This window comes from Erinaceus europaeus, chromosome 2 (assembly GCF_950295315.1).
Source record: "Erinaceus europaeus chromosome 2, mEriEur2.1, whole genome shotgun sequence".
Taxonomy (NCBI): Eukaryota; Metazoa; Chordata; class Mammalia; order Eulipotyphla; family Erinaceidae; genus Erinaceus; species Erinaceus europaeus.
The window spans coordinates 34,482,176-34,497,330 of NC_080163.1; the positions used below are offsets into that span (position 1 = coordinate 34,482,176).

The 15,155-nt window shown below is 39.7% G+C and overlaps 1 protein-coding gene across 8 annotated transcripts in view; it reads right to left on the minus strand.

The window, feature by feature from the left end:
* Window positions 1-15,155, minus strand: part of RAPGEF6 (Rap guanine nucleotide exchange factor 6) — a 207,433-nt gene that overhangs the window by 64,504 nt on the left and 127,774 nt on the right. For all 8 annotated transcript variants that reach the window (XM_060177662.1, XM_060177643.1, XM_060177648.1 and 5 more), the window contains one exon: window positions 3,110-3,350. In XM_060177662.1, the coding sequence (XP_060033645.1) occupies window positions 3,110-3,350 (241 nt within the window). The remainder of the gene's footprint in view (window positions 1-3,109; window positions 3,351-15,155) is intronic.

Here is a 15,155-nt window from a genome sequence, read left to right on the forward strand (position 1 = left end):
AACCAATCTCCACTTGGTGAGAGAGATACTGATTTAGTTGCCTAAAACCTGAATAGAGACAACTGCAATGTGACCTAAAAGTTAGGTCACACTGTGTTCTGGTTTTAGATGATCCACGTCCCATGTGTGCCACTGCTCAAAATGAGAACCAGTTGAAGAAGATGACCAAATCCACCACAGTTGGGTCATTATATACTCAGGCACTCTTATGTGAGCTTTATTTTGCCTACAAATTATCTTCTTTCTCCCTATCACTGGTTATCCAAAAACAGTCTCCAATTTCTTCAGTATGAACTTATTCCTCTTATATTTTCATTTGTGAGGATGAAAGCTATCTCATACATCATTTGCATGTTGTATATAATTAATATTAATAAATTGTATATTAGAAGATAAGACTTTTAGGGACACTGTATTATCTTAGAAGTTATTACTTTTAGGATGGTGGTGCACCATATTGAGCACATATATTACAATGCCCAAGGGTCTGGGTTCTAGTCCTCAGTCCCTATGAGTGGGGGAAAGCTTCTGGAGTGGTGAAGCAGTGCTGCAGGTGTCTGTCTCTTCCACTCCTTATTGATTTTTCTCTGTCTCTACCCAATAAATTTTAAAAAGTTATGACTTTTACAAACACTACAAGGACAGTAGTCACTAGGATGAGTAGTAAAACTTCATAGAAATGAGTGAGTAAAAAGCTCAGGATACTCTAAGACACTCTGAGTAAATTAAATGAAGAACAAATATTTCCCTGATTCAAAATAACAACTTAAGAACATCTTGTGGTCAAGAAATTGAAATTTTCAAGTATATAAAAGATGAGAGAGTTGACATTTACCTAGAGCCAAGTTCTAGGAATTATATCTTAATTTCCTTGATTTTATTATGGTGCAACTTCAATGCCACTAAGACAGCAAAAAGAGGTATCTTCTGAAAAGAACACCATCTTGACACATCAGATGCCTTCTATGGCTCCTTACTATGGCACAACAAAGTTCCTATCCTTAGCACAATATTCCAAGTCCTTTATAATCTAACACTTATGTATCATTTACACTGGCTTCATCTCTAGGTTTGCACACATTAAACGTAGTCTGTTCAAGTCTGTACAAATGTACTACAATTTTTAAACATATCAAAACATTTATTACCCTGAAATGTACCGTTTGTCTGCTTTTTCAAGGTCAATTGATTTTCAAAAAGAAATTTGCTCCACTTAGCTTTCTCTAGACATTGGACACAACTTGTCATAAACATGAAAATGGACTGTTAATACTAATTTCTTAGATATAGGAACTACCTCTCTTCACCTCTGTAATTATCACCTGGTACAGTGCCAGAAACTATGAGAAGCCAAGTAAGTACTATGCTTATGCTTTCTTCTACTGAGTAATTCACTGTTGTGCTTATGTGTTAAGTACTGTACTTAATTAGGACCTACAATTGCTTTAAGTAGATAATGTTGGGAGTCGGGTGTTAGTGCAGCGGGTTAAGTGCATGTGGTGCAAAGCGCAAAGACTGGTATAAGGATCCTGGTTCGAGCCCTCAGCTCTCCACCTGCAGGGGAGCTGCTTCCCCAGAGACACACCTTACTAGGGAAAGATAGAGGTAGACTGGGAGTATGGACCGACCAGTCAACGCCCATGTTCAGCGGGGAAGCAATTACAGAAGCCAGACCTTCTACCTTCTGCAACCCTCAACGACCCTGGGTCCATGCTCCCAGAGGGCTAGAAAATGGGAAAGCTATCATGGGAGGGGGTGGGTTATGGAGAATGGGTGGTGGGAATTGTGTGGAGTTGTACCCCTCCTACCTTATGTTTTTGTTCATTAATCCTTTCTTAAATAAAAAATTTTAAAAAAAATCTCTAATTTTAAAAGATATTTTTATTTAGTTATTTATTATTGGGTAGAGACAGAGAGAAACTGAGAGGTGAGGGGGAGATGGAGGAGAGACACCTGCAGGACTGCTTCACCACATGTGAAGTTTTCCCAATGCAGGTGGAGACCAGGGGTGTGAACCTGGATCCTTGTACACTGTAATGTGTGAACCTAAGCAGGTGTATCACTGCCTGCCCCATAAAATCTTGAATTTTATAAAGCTTTGTTGATGCCTAATTTTGGAACTAGATTTGACTTAAAAATTAAACTTTAGAATTTAAGTAGAAATAAATATAGTGCAGTAGGAGAAAGCTGATTTAAAAGTGTCCTAAGAGAGGTGGGCAGTAGTGCAGTGGGTTAAGCGCATGTGGCGCAAAGCGCAAGGACCGGCTTAAGGATCGTGGTTTGAGCCCCCGGCTCCCAACCTGCAGGGGAGTCACTTCACAAGCAGTGAAGCAGGTCTGCAGGTGTCTACCTTTCTCTCCCCCTCTGTCTTCCCCTGCTCTTTCCATTTCTCTCTGTCCTATCCAACAACAACATCAATAACAACAACAATAAAACAACAAGGGACAACAAAAGGGAATAAATAAATATAAAAAAGAGTATCCTAAGATTTAAGGTTTCCAAATTTGTAGATCAAAAGAATGAAATTAAATCAAATATTAAACAAAAGACTCCCTAACGTGAAACTGGCATCTTTTCTAAAATTTAATAAAAAGCTATCAATAATAAAAGAAAACACAATTTAGGGGCAGGATGGTGTGACACACCTGGTAGAGTACACATGTTTCTGTGCAAGGTTCAATCCTCTGGTCCCCACCTGAAGAGAGGCAGCTTCACAAGCACTGAAGCAGTGCTGAAGACGTCACTCTTTTCATCAGGAAAAAAAAAAAAAAAAGGAGGTGGTGGTGGTGTGGTGGCCACCAGTAGCAATGGAGCCATTGTATAGGCAATGAGCCTCAGCAAGAACCCTAGAGGAACTCTAGAGGCAAACAAACACACACACCCCTTAGGATAAAAAAAAAAAAAAAAATCTCTATATAGAATAGATAATCTAATAGTGGTAATTTCATGGTAGAGATATTCAGAATTTAATTTTAATTATGGAATACTTATAGATTTTATGATGCATTGGCTAAACAAAACCAAAACTGATCCAAGACTCCCATTCCTCAAATAAAATCTTTGCAGTCCACAGGAAAACACCTATGTGATTGCAGTCAGCATTACCTACCTAAAGAGTTTTGGAGGCAAGATACTAAATCGCGTTTTATCCAAAATTTTTCTGATTTTGTTTCTTCCACCTGAAACAGTATTTGCTTTTACTTTCTTATTTCCTTTCTCCTGTGATGTCTGTTCAATATCTCCTGGTACATCTTGGATTGAATGGCGATTACTTTTTTTTTCAGCAATTTTGGGAATATGAGGAACACCAGATTTCTCTTGTTCATTTCTACTAAGTAACTCTTTGAACACTGTGGAAAGAAATAAACTAGTCATTTCTTCTAGGTAGAAAGTTTTTACAACAACACTTTTTTTGGCATTCTAGGACCTCACATGTGTATGAATAATACTTACTGCTCTAGAACGTGTATGTATGTGTATACATGGGGGAGGGCAGAGATGAAAAAAGAGGGAAAGAAGGAGCTGATAACCAAAATATAAAAAGAACTCGCTAAACTCCACTACAAAAACAACCCTATTAAAAAATGGGAAGAGGACATGAACAAAATTTCACCAAAGAAAAGATCCAGAGGGCTGGGTGGAGGGTAGATAGCATAATGGTTATGCAAACAGACTCTCATGCCTGAGGCTCCAAAGTCCCACGTTCAGTTCCCTGCACTACCATAAGCTAGAGCTGAACAGTGCTCTGGTTAAAAACAAACAAACAAACAAACAAACAAACAAAAAGATCCAGAGGGCCAATAGACATAAAAGAAAGTACTCAAAATCAATGGTTATCAGAGAAATGGAATTAATGATAACAATGAAATACTACTTTACACATTAGAGATTATCAAACATTACAAAGGACAGAAACAACAAGTGCTGGAGAGGATGGAAGGTAAAGCAACACTTCTACACAGCTGTACATTTGTACAACCATTGTGGAAAACAGTTTGGAGGTTTCTCAGAATATTAGAAACAAGCCTACCCTGTGACCCAGCCATTTTTCCCCTGAGAACTTATCAAGAGGAAATAAAACAGTTATACAAAGAGAATAATGCTCACCTATGTTCGTAACAGCACAATTTTTTATTTTCATTTTTATTAGTGATTTAATATAGATTTACAAATTATAAGCTAACGGGAATAATTCCAACCCTTTCCCACCACAAGAGTTCTGTGTCCCCATTCCCTCCACTGGAAACTGTATTAGTTCTTCCAAGATCACAGATATAGGTTGACTATTATTTCTATGATTATCTATCTATATTTATATATGTTAACAAATACAGTTCTTATTAGCCTAAATGTGGAAGCAACTTGATGCTTCCAGGTAAGTGAATGGCTAAGAAAGTTGTGGTATTCAGTATTTTGGAAAAGCTTTAAAAGTATGCGTTACTACCTCTTCATTAAAAGTTTTGTAGAATTCATTTATAAAACAACCTGGGCCTGGACTTTTATTATTGGGAAGGTTCTTGGTGACTGTTTCAATTTCTTTTCTTTAAAAATTTTTTTACACTTATTTATTTTCCCTTTTGTTGCCCTTGTTTTTCATAGCTGTTGTAGTTACTACTGTTGTTGTTATTGATGTCATCGTTGTTAGGACAGAGAGAAATGGAGAGAGGAGGGGAAGACAGAGGGGGAGAAAAAGACAGACACCTGCAGACCTGCTTCACTGCCTGTGAAGTGACTCTCCTGCAGGTGGAAAGCCAAGGGCTCGAACTGGGATCCTTAGGTTGGTCCTTGCGCTTTGCGCCACATGTGCTACCGCCCGACTCCCAATTGTTTCAATTTCTTTGGCCTAGTTCCTCTTGGTCCAATTTTAGAAGGTTATATGCTTCTAGGAAGCTTTCTATTTCTTCCAGGTTCTCTAACTTCGTGGCATATAGCTGTTCATAAAAGCATGGCATGAAATCTGGGATTACTGTGGTGTCTATTGTGATATCTCCCTTTCCCCACTATTAAAGAGAATAGAACAAAAGCTACAAAAGCTTACCTGAAACCAGAAAATACCTTGCACTGTCAAAGCAATCTTTAGAAAAAAAAAAAAGGAGCAAAAATGGAGGTATCATGTTCCCAAATCTCAAACTGTATTATAGGGCCATTGTAATCAAAACTGCCTGTTCCTCTAACAAAAATAGACACACTAGCCAAAGAAATAGAACTGAGGTCCCAGATTATTCAAAACTGTATGCAGGGACAGCACAGCAGCAGCTGCTTTTCACTCTCCTGTCAACTAGGAATACCAAAGAGGATCACCTGAGAGCACAAGACAAGACTAGGATTACTTTGCAAACATATGTGGCTCATGGGCAGAGAGGGACTTAATGAAAGATTCCTGGGGCTAAAAGTCCTTATCTGCTGCTAACAATCTGGCAGTCTGCTAACTGTGGTACCCCCTCTGGTCTGAGTTTTATCAACAAAAAGACTGCTGAAGGGAGGAGAGGATCCTGTTGGTATGCATGAGACCCCTTCTGTTTCACTTGGTTTAAATCCCCCCTGCTTAACACTATTCTATTTACATAACCACTTCATTCTATTTACATAACCACTGTTAACAAGTTCCACCCTCCCTCCAGGGCATTTGTGGTTCAGTGATAGGATTCTCGCCTAATCTGCCCCCTCTTTGTCACACTCTGATTTTCACCAGTCACTTTTCTCTCCACCCTCTCTATGTCACATCCTGTTTCCACCTTACTTGGCAAGTATATATAAAGACAGCATTGTGAGTTTTACAGTACTGTACTTTGAGTTTAACTTAGTTCGTCTTAGATTGTGCTGCGTCCTGCATGAATAAAGAGATACTGCCTACAGCTCAACCATGAGTCCCTGGTCATCTGTTACCCGCCTGTGAAGCCAGCCCGGCGAAAACAACATAATCGGGCGAAAACAACATAACCGGTCGAAAACAACATAGCCCGCCGAAAACAACATAACCCATCGAAAACAACAGGATCCCCTAAGGCTCACCAAATGCAATTGTCAGTCTCCATTTTTATTGTCCTTTGGAGACTGAAGCAACAGCAGGAGGCCCTGTGCTGACATCAGGGGTTAGAGACTGACCAGGCAACTCAGGAGAAGATCTATATTCCCAGTAGGGCTGTATAGTGAGAACCTTTCTACATTGTTCTCCTGATGAATTAGGAGGCATAGTAAATAAGTGCCACAGAACCCATGGAGTACAAACAGAATTTGTTTAGAAACTCACAGGGCCAAGGACAGCTGCCCAGCTTGGCTCTGGCTACTGGCAGAGCAGTAAACTGGGCATGGGGCTTTGGATCCTCAGGGCATGGGAGTCTCTTTGCATAGCCAATATGCTATCTTTCCCTGACCCTGAAAATAGATCTCTTGATCAGGAGTAAGTGATTAAGCTAACAAAATCTACTTGTAGTTAAAGAGACTGCAGGCCCCCATAGCCTGCAGTCACTGTACTTCCCCTCAGGGATTGAGATAACATTGAAATAACTGTTAATTTCCACAACTATAAACTCTTTAAATATCTTACTTAGACAACAAGTCAATCCAGGCAAGTGTGATTAGTGGACTGAAAAGTACTGAGAGAGGGACCTCATAACACACCATATATAATAGTTAAACCAAGAAGAATTGAGATTCCCAGAATTAGCCCCACACCCATGGGCATCTAATTTCTGACAAAGGGACCCCAAATATTAAATGGAGAATGTAAAGCCTTTTTAACAGTGCAGAAGAATGAAACTAAACCACTACATTTCACCAGAAACAAAAGTAAACTCTAAATGTATCAAGGACTTAGATGTTAGGATAGAAACTATACTAAAAGAATAACCAATATATATATATATCACCAATCTCAGAAAAAAAAGAAGAGGGTGGTGGTGGTGCACCTGGTTGAGTGCACATGTTACAATGCTCAAGGACCTGGACTGGAACCCATAGTCTCCACCTACAGGGAGAAAGCTTACCTGTGTAAATGGTGAAACAGTGTTGCAGGTGTCACTCTTTCTCTCTAACTTTCTGTCACCCCCTTCCCTCACAATTTCTGGTTGTCTCTATCCAATAAATGAATAAAGGTAACACATTTTTTTAAAATAACCATTAACAACAACAAAAACAAACAAAAAACCAAAACCCTGCCCTCATCCAAAAGTAGGGAGAGGATATGAACCAAATATTCACCAAAGATGAGACCCAAAAGGCCAAAAGACATATGAAAAAAATGCTCCAAATCAGTCAGAGAAATATAAAGACAATGAGATACCACTTCACTCCTGTGAGAATGTCATACTTTGGTAAGAATAGTAACAACAAAAGCTGGAGGGGTTGCACAAAGGGGAAGGGAAACTTTCTGTTCTGCTGGTGGGAATATGTTGGTTGAACCCCTGTGGAAAGCAGTCTAAAGAACTTTCAGAAAGCTAGAAAACGACCTATACTAAGACCTAGCAATGCCTCTCCTGGGGATATATCCTAAGGAATTAAACACACTCATCCAAAACTATCAATTTATACCTATGTTGATAGCAGTAGAATTTGTAATAGCCAAAACCTGGAAGCAACCCAGGTGTCTAACAACAGATGTGCAGCTAAGAAAGTTGTGGTATATATACACAAAGGAATACTACTCAGCTATAAAGAATGATGAATTCATCTTCTTCATCTCAGCCTGGATGGAGCCTCAAAGAATCATGTTAAGTGAAATAAATCACAAAGAGAAGGATGCATATGGGATGATCTTACTCATGGAAAGAATCTGACAAAGTTTCTCCTCTCCTCTCCCGGAACAACTAGGAATACCAAAGAAGACTACCTGGGACCAAAACAAGACAGGACTAGAACGACTTCAGGTAACCACCAAATCACCGGAGAGTGCAAACACGTGTGGCTGGTGGACAGAGAGGAGACTATGGACAGATTAAGTGGCTGGTAACAGTCCAGCAGTTTATCAGAGACACCACCTCCAGTCTGTTTCACCAACAAGGGGACGGCTGAAGGGAGGAGAGGACTCCCGAAATTCACCAAGTGCAACTCTGAGTCTCCATTGCTACTGCCCTCAGAATCTGGAGCAGCAGCAGGGAGGGACACCAGGGGACAGAGCTCTACCTAGGAAACTCAGAAGACCTATACCTCAGTGGCATAGCAGTGGGGCTGTGAAAGTCTCTTTACATAACCACTGGATTATCTCTGCCACACCCTGCTTTATCTCTTGGTCAAGAGTCAGTGATTAACCTAAAAAGCCTACTTATAGTTTAAAAGCCCTCAGGCTCCCATAGCCTACAGGGAAGAAAAAGCACAAAAGAGGCTTTTAAGCCACTGAGCTCCAAATCAGGGATTAAAATACTATTGAAACAACTATTAACTTACATCACTGTGAACCCTTTAATTACCTTAGACACAAGTCAATCCAGGCAACAGTGATCAGTAATTAGAAAAGTACTGAGAGAGGGAACTCATAACATAATATATAAAATGGTTAAACCAATAAGAAGAAATATTAGAGAAATGAACCAGGACAAGAGTCCAGCTAAAAGCCCCCCAAAGGGTGGAGCACAAAATAATGACATCAACATCCAAACACTAGCTAAGGAAATAATCACAGGAGTGAGTAAAGAGTTTGAAAGAATTGTAATTGAAATATAGGAACAACAAATGAGACTATGGAAGAAAACACTCATTATCTCAAGGTTATTAGAGAGCTGAAAGCTGAAATAGCTGAGCTAAGAACACAACTAGTTGAACAACCTAAAACAGTATCAGAACAGGGTCACAAAACAGATGAACTCCAGAAAACAGTAGAGGGCAGAGAGAATAGAATCAATGAGGCTGAAGACAGAATTAGCAAGATCGAGGATAAATTAGAGACAACTAAAAAAGAAGTAAGAGATCTCAAAAAGAGATTAAGAGATGCTGATAACAACAACAGAGACCTATGGGATGACTTCAAGAGAAACAATATACACATTACTGTCTTACCAGAGGAAGAAAGAGAGGAAGAGGAAGAAAGCATTCTTCAGGCCATAATAGCTGAAAACTTCTCTAGTCTAGACAATAGCAAAGACATAAAGGTTCAAGAAGCCCAGAGAGTCCCAAACAGAATTAACCCAGACTTAAAGACACCAAGACACATCCTATTTAGAATGGTTATCCAAAAACAGTCTCGCATGCCCGCCACAGGCACCCTGCCCGGCCCCGGCCCCAGCCTCACTCAATGAAGAAGACTCAGCTGTTGCGACATACACCATAGGTCCAGTGCTCAGCTGTTGTTTGCTTCACAATGGTTTGGTCTCGCTCTCCCCCCACCAGGAGAATTGGTTTGGCCCTTGCTAGTTTCGCATCTCTCTTTCTCCCCGCCCCCTATGCTACGTAGTTCGAGAGTTCTGGTGTGGCCGCGGGAAGAGAAGGATGCAGGACAGATCTGTGTGGTGATTAGTTTGGTTTAGTTTATGAATCGTTGTTCGTGAATAAAGAAATATAGCTTCCCGGCCCAGCCGTGTGTCCCCAAGTCTCTGTTCACCGCCGTGAAGCTAGCCTGGCCAGCTGGAGCTCCGAACTTTAACAACACTCAGCACCTGGGACAGTGACTGCTTCACTGTGTGCGTTCAGTAAGTGCCAAATGATTGCATGGAAAACTCTCCACACTGCACCCCTGCGAGCTGAACATGGGCAGAAGAAGCTGCACTCTGGGAGGTGTGGACCAGCGTCGGTTGGACACGGCCTGAGGACTGGAGTGTTTACTCACAGACCCAAGGAGACCTTGTGATCAAGGCAGGACTTGAATTCTGAGCACTTCTCCAAAGTGCTCTTTGACTTGCCTTTCAGTTTAAATTTCTACACACCCACAGGAAGAAACAGATACTCAGAGAAAGGGCAGGACTTGTATTATCTTCTTCAGTGGAAAGGTCAGCAGGAGATAGGAAATAGTATCCAATGTCATTGATTACAAGAGGTGTGTCAATTAAGATTACTGTGCAATACAGCCTCACACCCGTAAGAATTTTCAGCTGAAATAAAAAAAAGATCATTAACACCAAATGCTGGCAAGGATGTGGATATCTGGAATTCTCAAAAGTCCAAACGACTGTACCACCTTTGGAGAACTTTTCTGTGACTTGTTACAAAGCTGAACAGAACTGAAGAGAAAGCTCACCAGGTAGGGCACCCTCCTTTCCCTGAGTGCCGCCCAGGACCGAGCCACTCCAGTGCTGTGGCATCTCTTCTCATCTGTTTCGCTTTCTCTGTTAGAAAAGTTTGACCTGGGAGAAGCGAAATAGTGTGTGCATAGGGACACCAGCTCAACAGTGAAACAAATGCGCACACACAAACGCACAGTGACTCATTCTCCAGCAGGTATTTACCCAAGAGAAATAAAACATGACCAGAGCTGAGGAGATAGCATAATGACTCTGCAAAAGACTTTCATCTCTGAGGTTCTGAAGCCACAGGTTCAATCCTCAGCACCAAAACAGGCTAAAGCTGAGCAGTGTTCTCGTCTCTCCTCTCTCTCTCCTCTAATTAAATAAAAATTTAAATATAAAGGTTCAAGAAGCTCAGAGGGTCCCAAACACAATTAAGCCAGACTTAAATACACCAAGACACATCATATTTAGAATGTAAAGGAATAAGGATAAAGAAAGGATCCTGAAGGCTGCAAGAGAAAAAGAAAGAGTCATCTACAGAGGAAAACCCAAAAGATTAGCAGCTGACTTCTCCACAAAATACTAAAGGCCAGAAGAGAATGGCAAGATATCTACCGAGTACTCAATGAGAAAGGCTTTCAACCAAGACTACTGTATCCTGCTAGTCTGTCATTCAAATTAGATGGAGGCATAAAAACCTTCTCAGACAAGTAACAGTTGAAGGAATCAACTATCACCAAGCCTGCCCTGAAAGAAGTTCTGAAAGGTCTCCTATAAACAGGCAGAGCACCATAAATAGGCCATATATCAGAACACTCTAAAACTCTACAAGAATGGCGTTAAAATATCTGCAATCTTTGATATCAATAAATGTCAATGGTCTGAATTCACCTATTAAAAGACACTAGTAGGAAGATGGATCAGAAAATACAACCCAATAACATACTGTCTATAGGAAACCCACCTGACTCAACAAGACAGTCACAGATTTAAAGTGAAAGGATGGAAAACTATCATACAAGCCAATGGCCCACAAAAAAGGGCAAGAACAGTTATTCTCATATCTGACACGATAAGACTTTAAAATAGATAAGATTAAAAAAGATAGAAATGGACACTACTTAATGCTCAGAGGATCAGTCAATCAAGAGGACTTAATAATTATTAACATCTATGCACCCAATGAGAAGCCATCTAAATACATCAAACGTCTATTGAAAGAGCTACAGCAATATACTAACAGCAACACAGTCATAGTAGGGAACTTCAATACCCCACTCTCTCAACTTGACAGATCATCCAGGCAGAAAATCAATAAAGACATAAGGGAGCTAAATGAGGAGATAGATAAACTAGAACTATTGGACATTTTCAGAGTCATTCATCCCAAGAAACTGGAATACATATTTTACTCAAGTCCACATGGGTCATTCTCAAACACAGACCATATGTTAGGCCACAAAGACAGCATCAGCCAATTCAAGAGCACTGAAATCATCCTAAGCATCTTCTCAGACAACAGTGGAATTAAACTAACACTTAACAATCAACAAAAGATTAGTAATAGTCCCAAAATGTGGAAGCTCAATAGTACACTTCTTAAGAACTTCTGGGTCAAAGAGGAAATCAAGGAAGAAATCAAAATGTTTCGAGAGTTCAATGAAAATGAAGAAACAAGCTATCAAAATATTTGGGACACAGATAAGGCAGTACTGAGAGAGAAGTACATAGCCATACAAGCAAATATTAGGAAACAAGAAAAAGCACAAATAAACAGCCTGACTGCACATCTTAAAGACCTAGAAGAAGAACAAAGGAAACCTAAAGCAACCAGAAGGACAGAAATCATTAAAGTCGGGGCAGAAATCAATAACACTGAAAAGAAGAAAACCATACAAAAGATCAACGAAAGTAAATGTTTGTTCTTCTTAAAGAGTGAACAAAATCGACAAACCTTTAGCCAGACTCACAAAACAAAAAAGGGAGAAGACCCAAATTAATCAGATTATAAATGAAAGAGGAGATATCACAACAGACACCACAGAAATTCAACATATCATGCGAGGCTTCTATGAACCACTATATGCTACCAAACCAGAGAACCTGGAAGAAATGTACGGTTTCCTAGATACCTACCAACTTCCAAAACTAAGTAAAGAGGAAATAGATAACATGAACAGGCCCATCACAGCTAAAGAAATTGAAACAGTTATCAAAAACTGTCCCAAGAATAAAAGTCATGGAGCAGAGAGTCTTACAAATGAATTCTACAAAACCTTCAAAAAGAACTAATACCTCTACTTTTAAAGGTCTTCCGGAAGATTGAAGACACTGGAATATTCCCTTCGAGCTTCTATGAAGCCAACATCACTTTGATACCAAAAGCAGACAGGGACACAACCAAAAAAGAAAACTACAGACCAGTATCTCTGATGAACATAGATGCTAAAATATTGAACAAAATTCTACTCAACCGGATACAGCAGTATATTAAAAAGATTGTTCATCATGACCAAGTGGGGTTTATCCCTGGGACGCAAGGTTGGTTTAATATACGTAAATCAATTAACGTGATCCACCACATCAACAAAAGCAAGACCAAAAACCACATGGTCTTATCAATAGGTGCAGAGGAAGCCTTTGACAAAATCCAACATCCCTTTATGATCTAAACACTACAAAAAAATGGGAATAGATGGAAAACTCCTGAAGATAGTCGAGTCTATCTATAACAAACCTATAGCCAACATCATACTCAATGGTGAAAAACCAGAAGCATTTCCCCTCAGATCAGGTACTAGACAGGGATACCTACTATCACCATTATAATTCATCACAGTGTTGGGAGTTCTTGCCGTAGCAATCAGGCAGGAGCAAGGAATTAAAGGGATACAGATTGGAAGAGAACAAGTCAAACTCTCCCTATTTGCAGATGACATGATAGTATACATAGAAAAGCCTAAGGAATCCAGCAAGAAGCTTTTGGATATCATCAGGCAATACAGTAAGGTGTCAGGCTACAAAATTAACATTCAAAAGTCCGTGGCATTCCTCTATGCAAATACCCAGTTAGAAGAAACTGAAATACAGAAATCAATTCCTTTTACTATAGCAACAAAAACAATCAAATAATCTAGGAGTAAACCTAACCAAAGAAGTGAAAGACTTGTATACTGAAAATTATGAGTCACTACTCAAAGAAACTGAAAAAGACACAAAGAACTAGAAAGATATTCCATGTTTAGGGATTGGAAGAATTAACATCATCAAAATGAATATACTACCCAGAGCCATCTACAAATTTAATGCTATCCCCATCAAGATCACAACCACATTTTTAGGAGAATAGAAAAAATTCTACAAATGTTTATCTGGAACCAGAAAAGACCTAAAATTGCCAAAACAATCTTGAGAAAAAAGAACAGAACCAGAGGCATCACACTCCCAGGTCTCAAATTGTATGATAGGGCCATTGTCATCAAAAGTGCTTGGTACTGGAACATGAATAGACACACTGACCAGTGTAATAGAATTGAGAGCCCAGAAATAAGCCCCCACATCTACGGACACCTAATCTTTGACAAAGGCACCCAGACTATTAAATTGGGAAAGCAGAGTCTCTTCAACAAATGGTGTTGGAAAACATGGGTTGAAAGATGCAGAAGAATGAAACTGAACCACTATATTTCACCAAATACAAAAGTAAATTCCAAGTGGACCAAGGACTTGGATGTTAGATCACAAACTATCAGATACTTAGAGGAAAATATTGGCAGAACTCTTTTCTGCATAAATTTTAAGGACATCTTCAATGAAATGAATACAATTACAAAGAAGACTAAGGCAAGTAGAAACCTATGGGACTACATAAAATTAAAAAGCTTCTGCACAGCAATCACTACCCAAGCAACCATTACCCAAAAAAGTAACCACTACCCAAACCAAGACACCCCTCACAGAATGGGAGGAGATCTTTACATGCCATACATCAGACAAGAGGCTAATAACCAGAATATATAAAGAACTTGAAAATCTCAACAAGACAACAAATAACACCATGCAATAATGGGCGGAGGACATGGACAGAATATTCACCACAGAAGAGATCCAAAAGGCTGAGAAACACATGAAAAAATGCTCCAAGTCTCTGATTGTCAGAGAAATGCAAATAAAGACAACAATGAGATACCACTTCACTCCTGTGAGAATGTCATACCAGAAAACATAATAGCAGCAAATGCTGGAGGGGTTGTGGGGTCAGAGGAACCCTCCTACACTGCTGGTGGGAATGTCAGTTGGTCCAACCTCTGTTGAGAACAGTCTGGAGAACTCTCAGAAGGCTAGAAATGGACCTACCCTATGATCCTGCAACTCCTCTCCTGGGGATATATCCTAAGGCACCCAACACACCCATCCAAAAAGATCTGTGTACACATATGTTCTTGGCAGCACAATTTGTAATAGCCAAAACCTGGAAGCAACCCAGGTGTCCAACAACAGATGAGTGTCCAATCAACAGATTGTGGTATATATACATAATGGAATACTCCTCAGCTATAAAATGGTGACTTCACTGTTTTCGGCCGATCTTGGATGGACCTTGAAAAACTCATGTTAAGTGAAATAAGTCAGAAACAGAAGGATGAATATGGGATGATCTCACTCTCAGGCAGAAGTTGAAAAACAAGATCAGAAACGAAAACACAAGTAGAACCTGAACTGGAATTGGTGTATTGTACCAAAGTAAAAGACTCTGGGTCGGAAGACTACAGATCCAAGAAGGATGATAAGAGGAAAACTGGGAAATGTTATGCATGTAAAGACTATTGTATTTACTGTTGAATGTAAAACACTAATTCCCCAATAAAGAAATTAAAAAAAAAAAAGAATCTGAGAAATAAGAACAGAAAGGGGAAACACAAAGTAAAACTTGGACTGGGTTTTGTATATTGCACCAAAGCAAGGGACTCTGGGGTAGGAGGCAGCTTTCAGTTCTGGCAT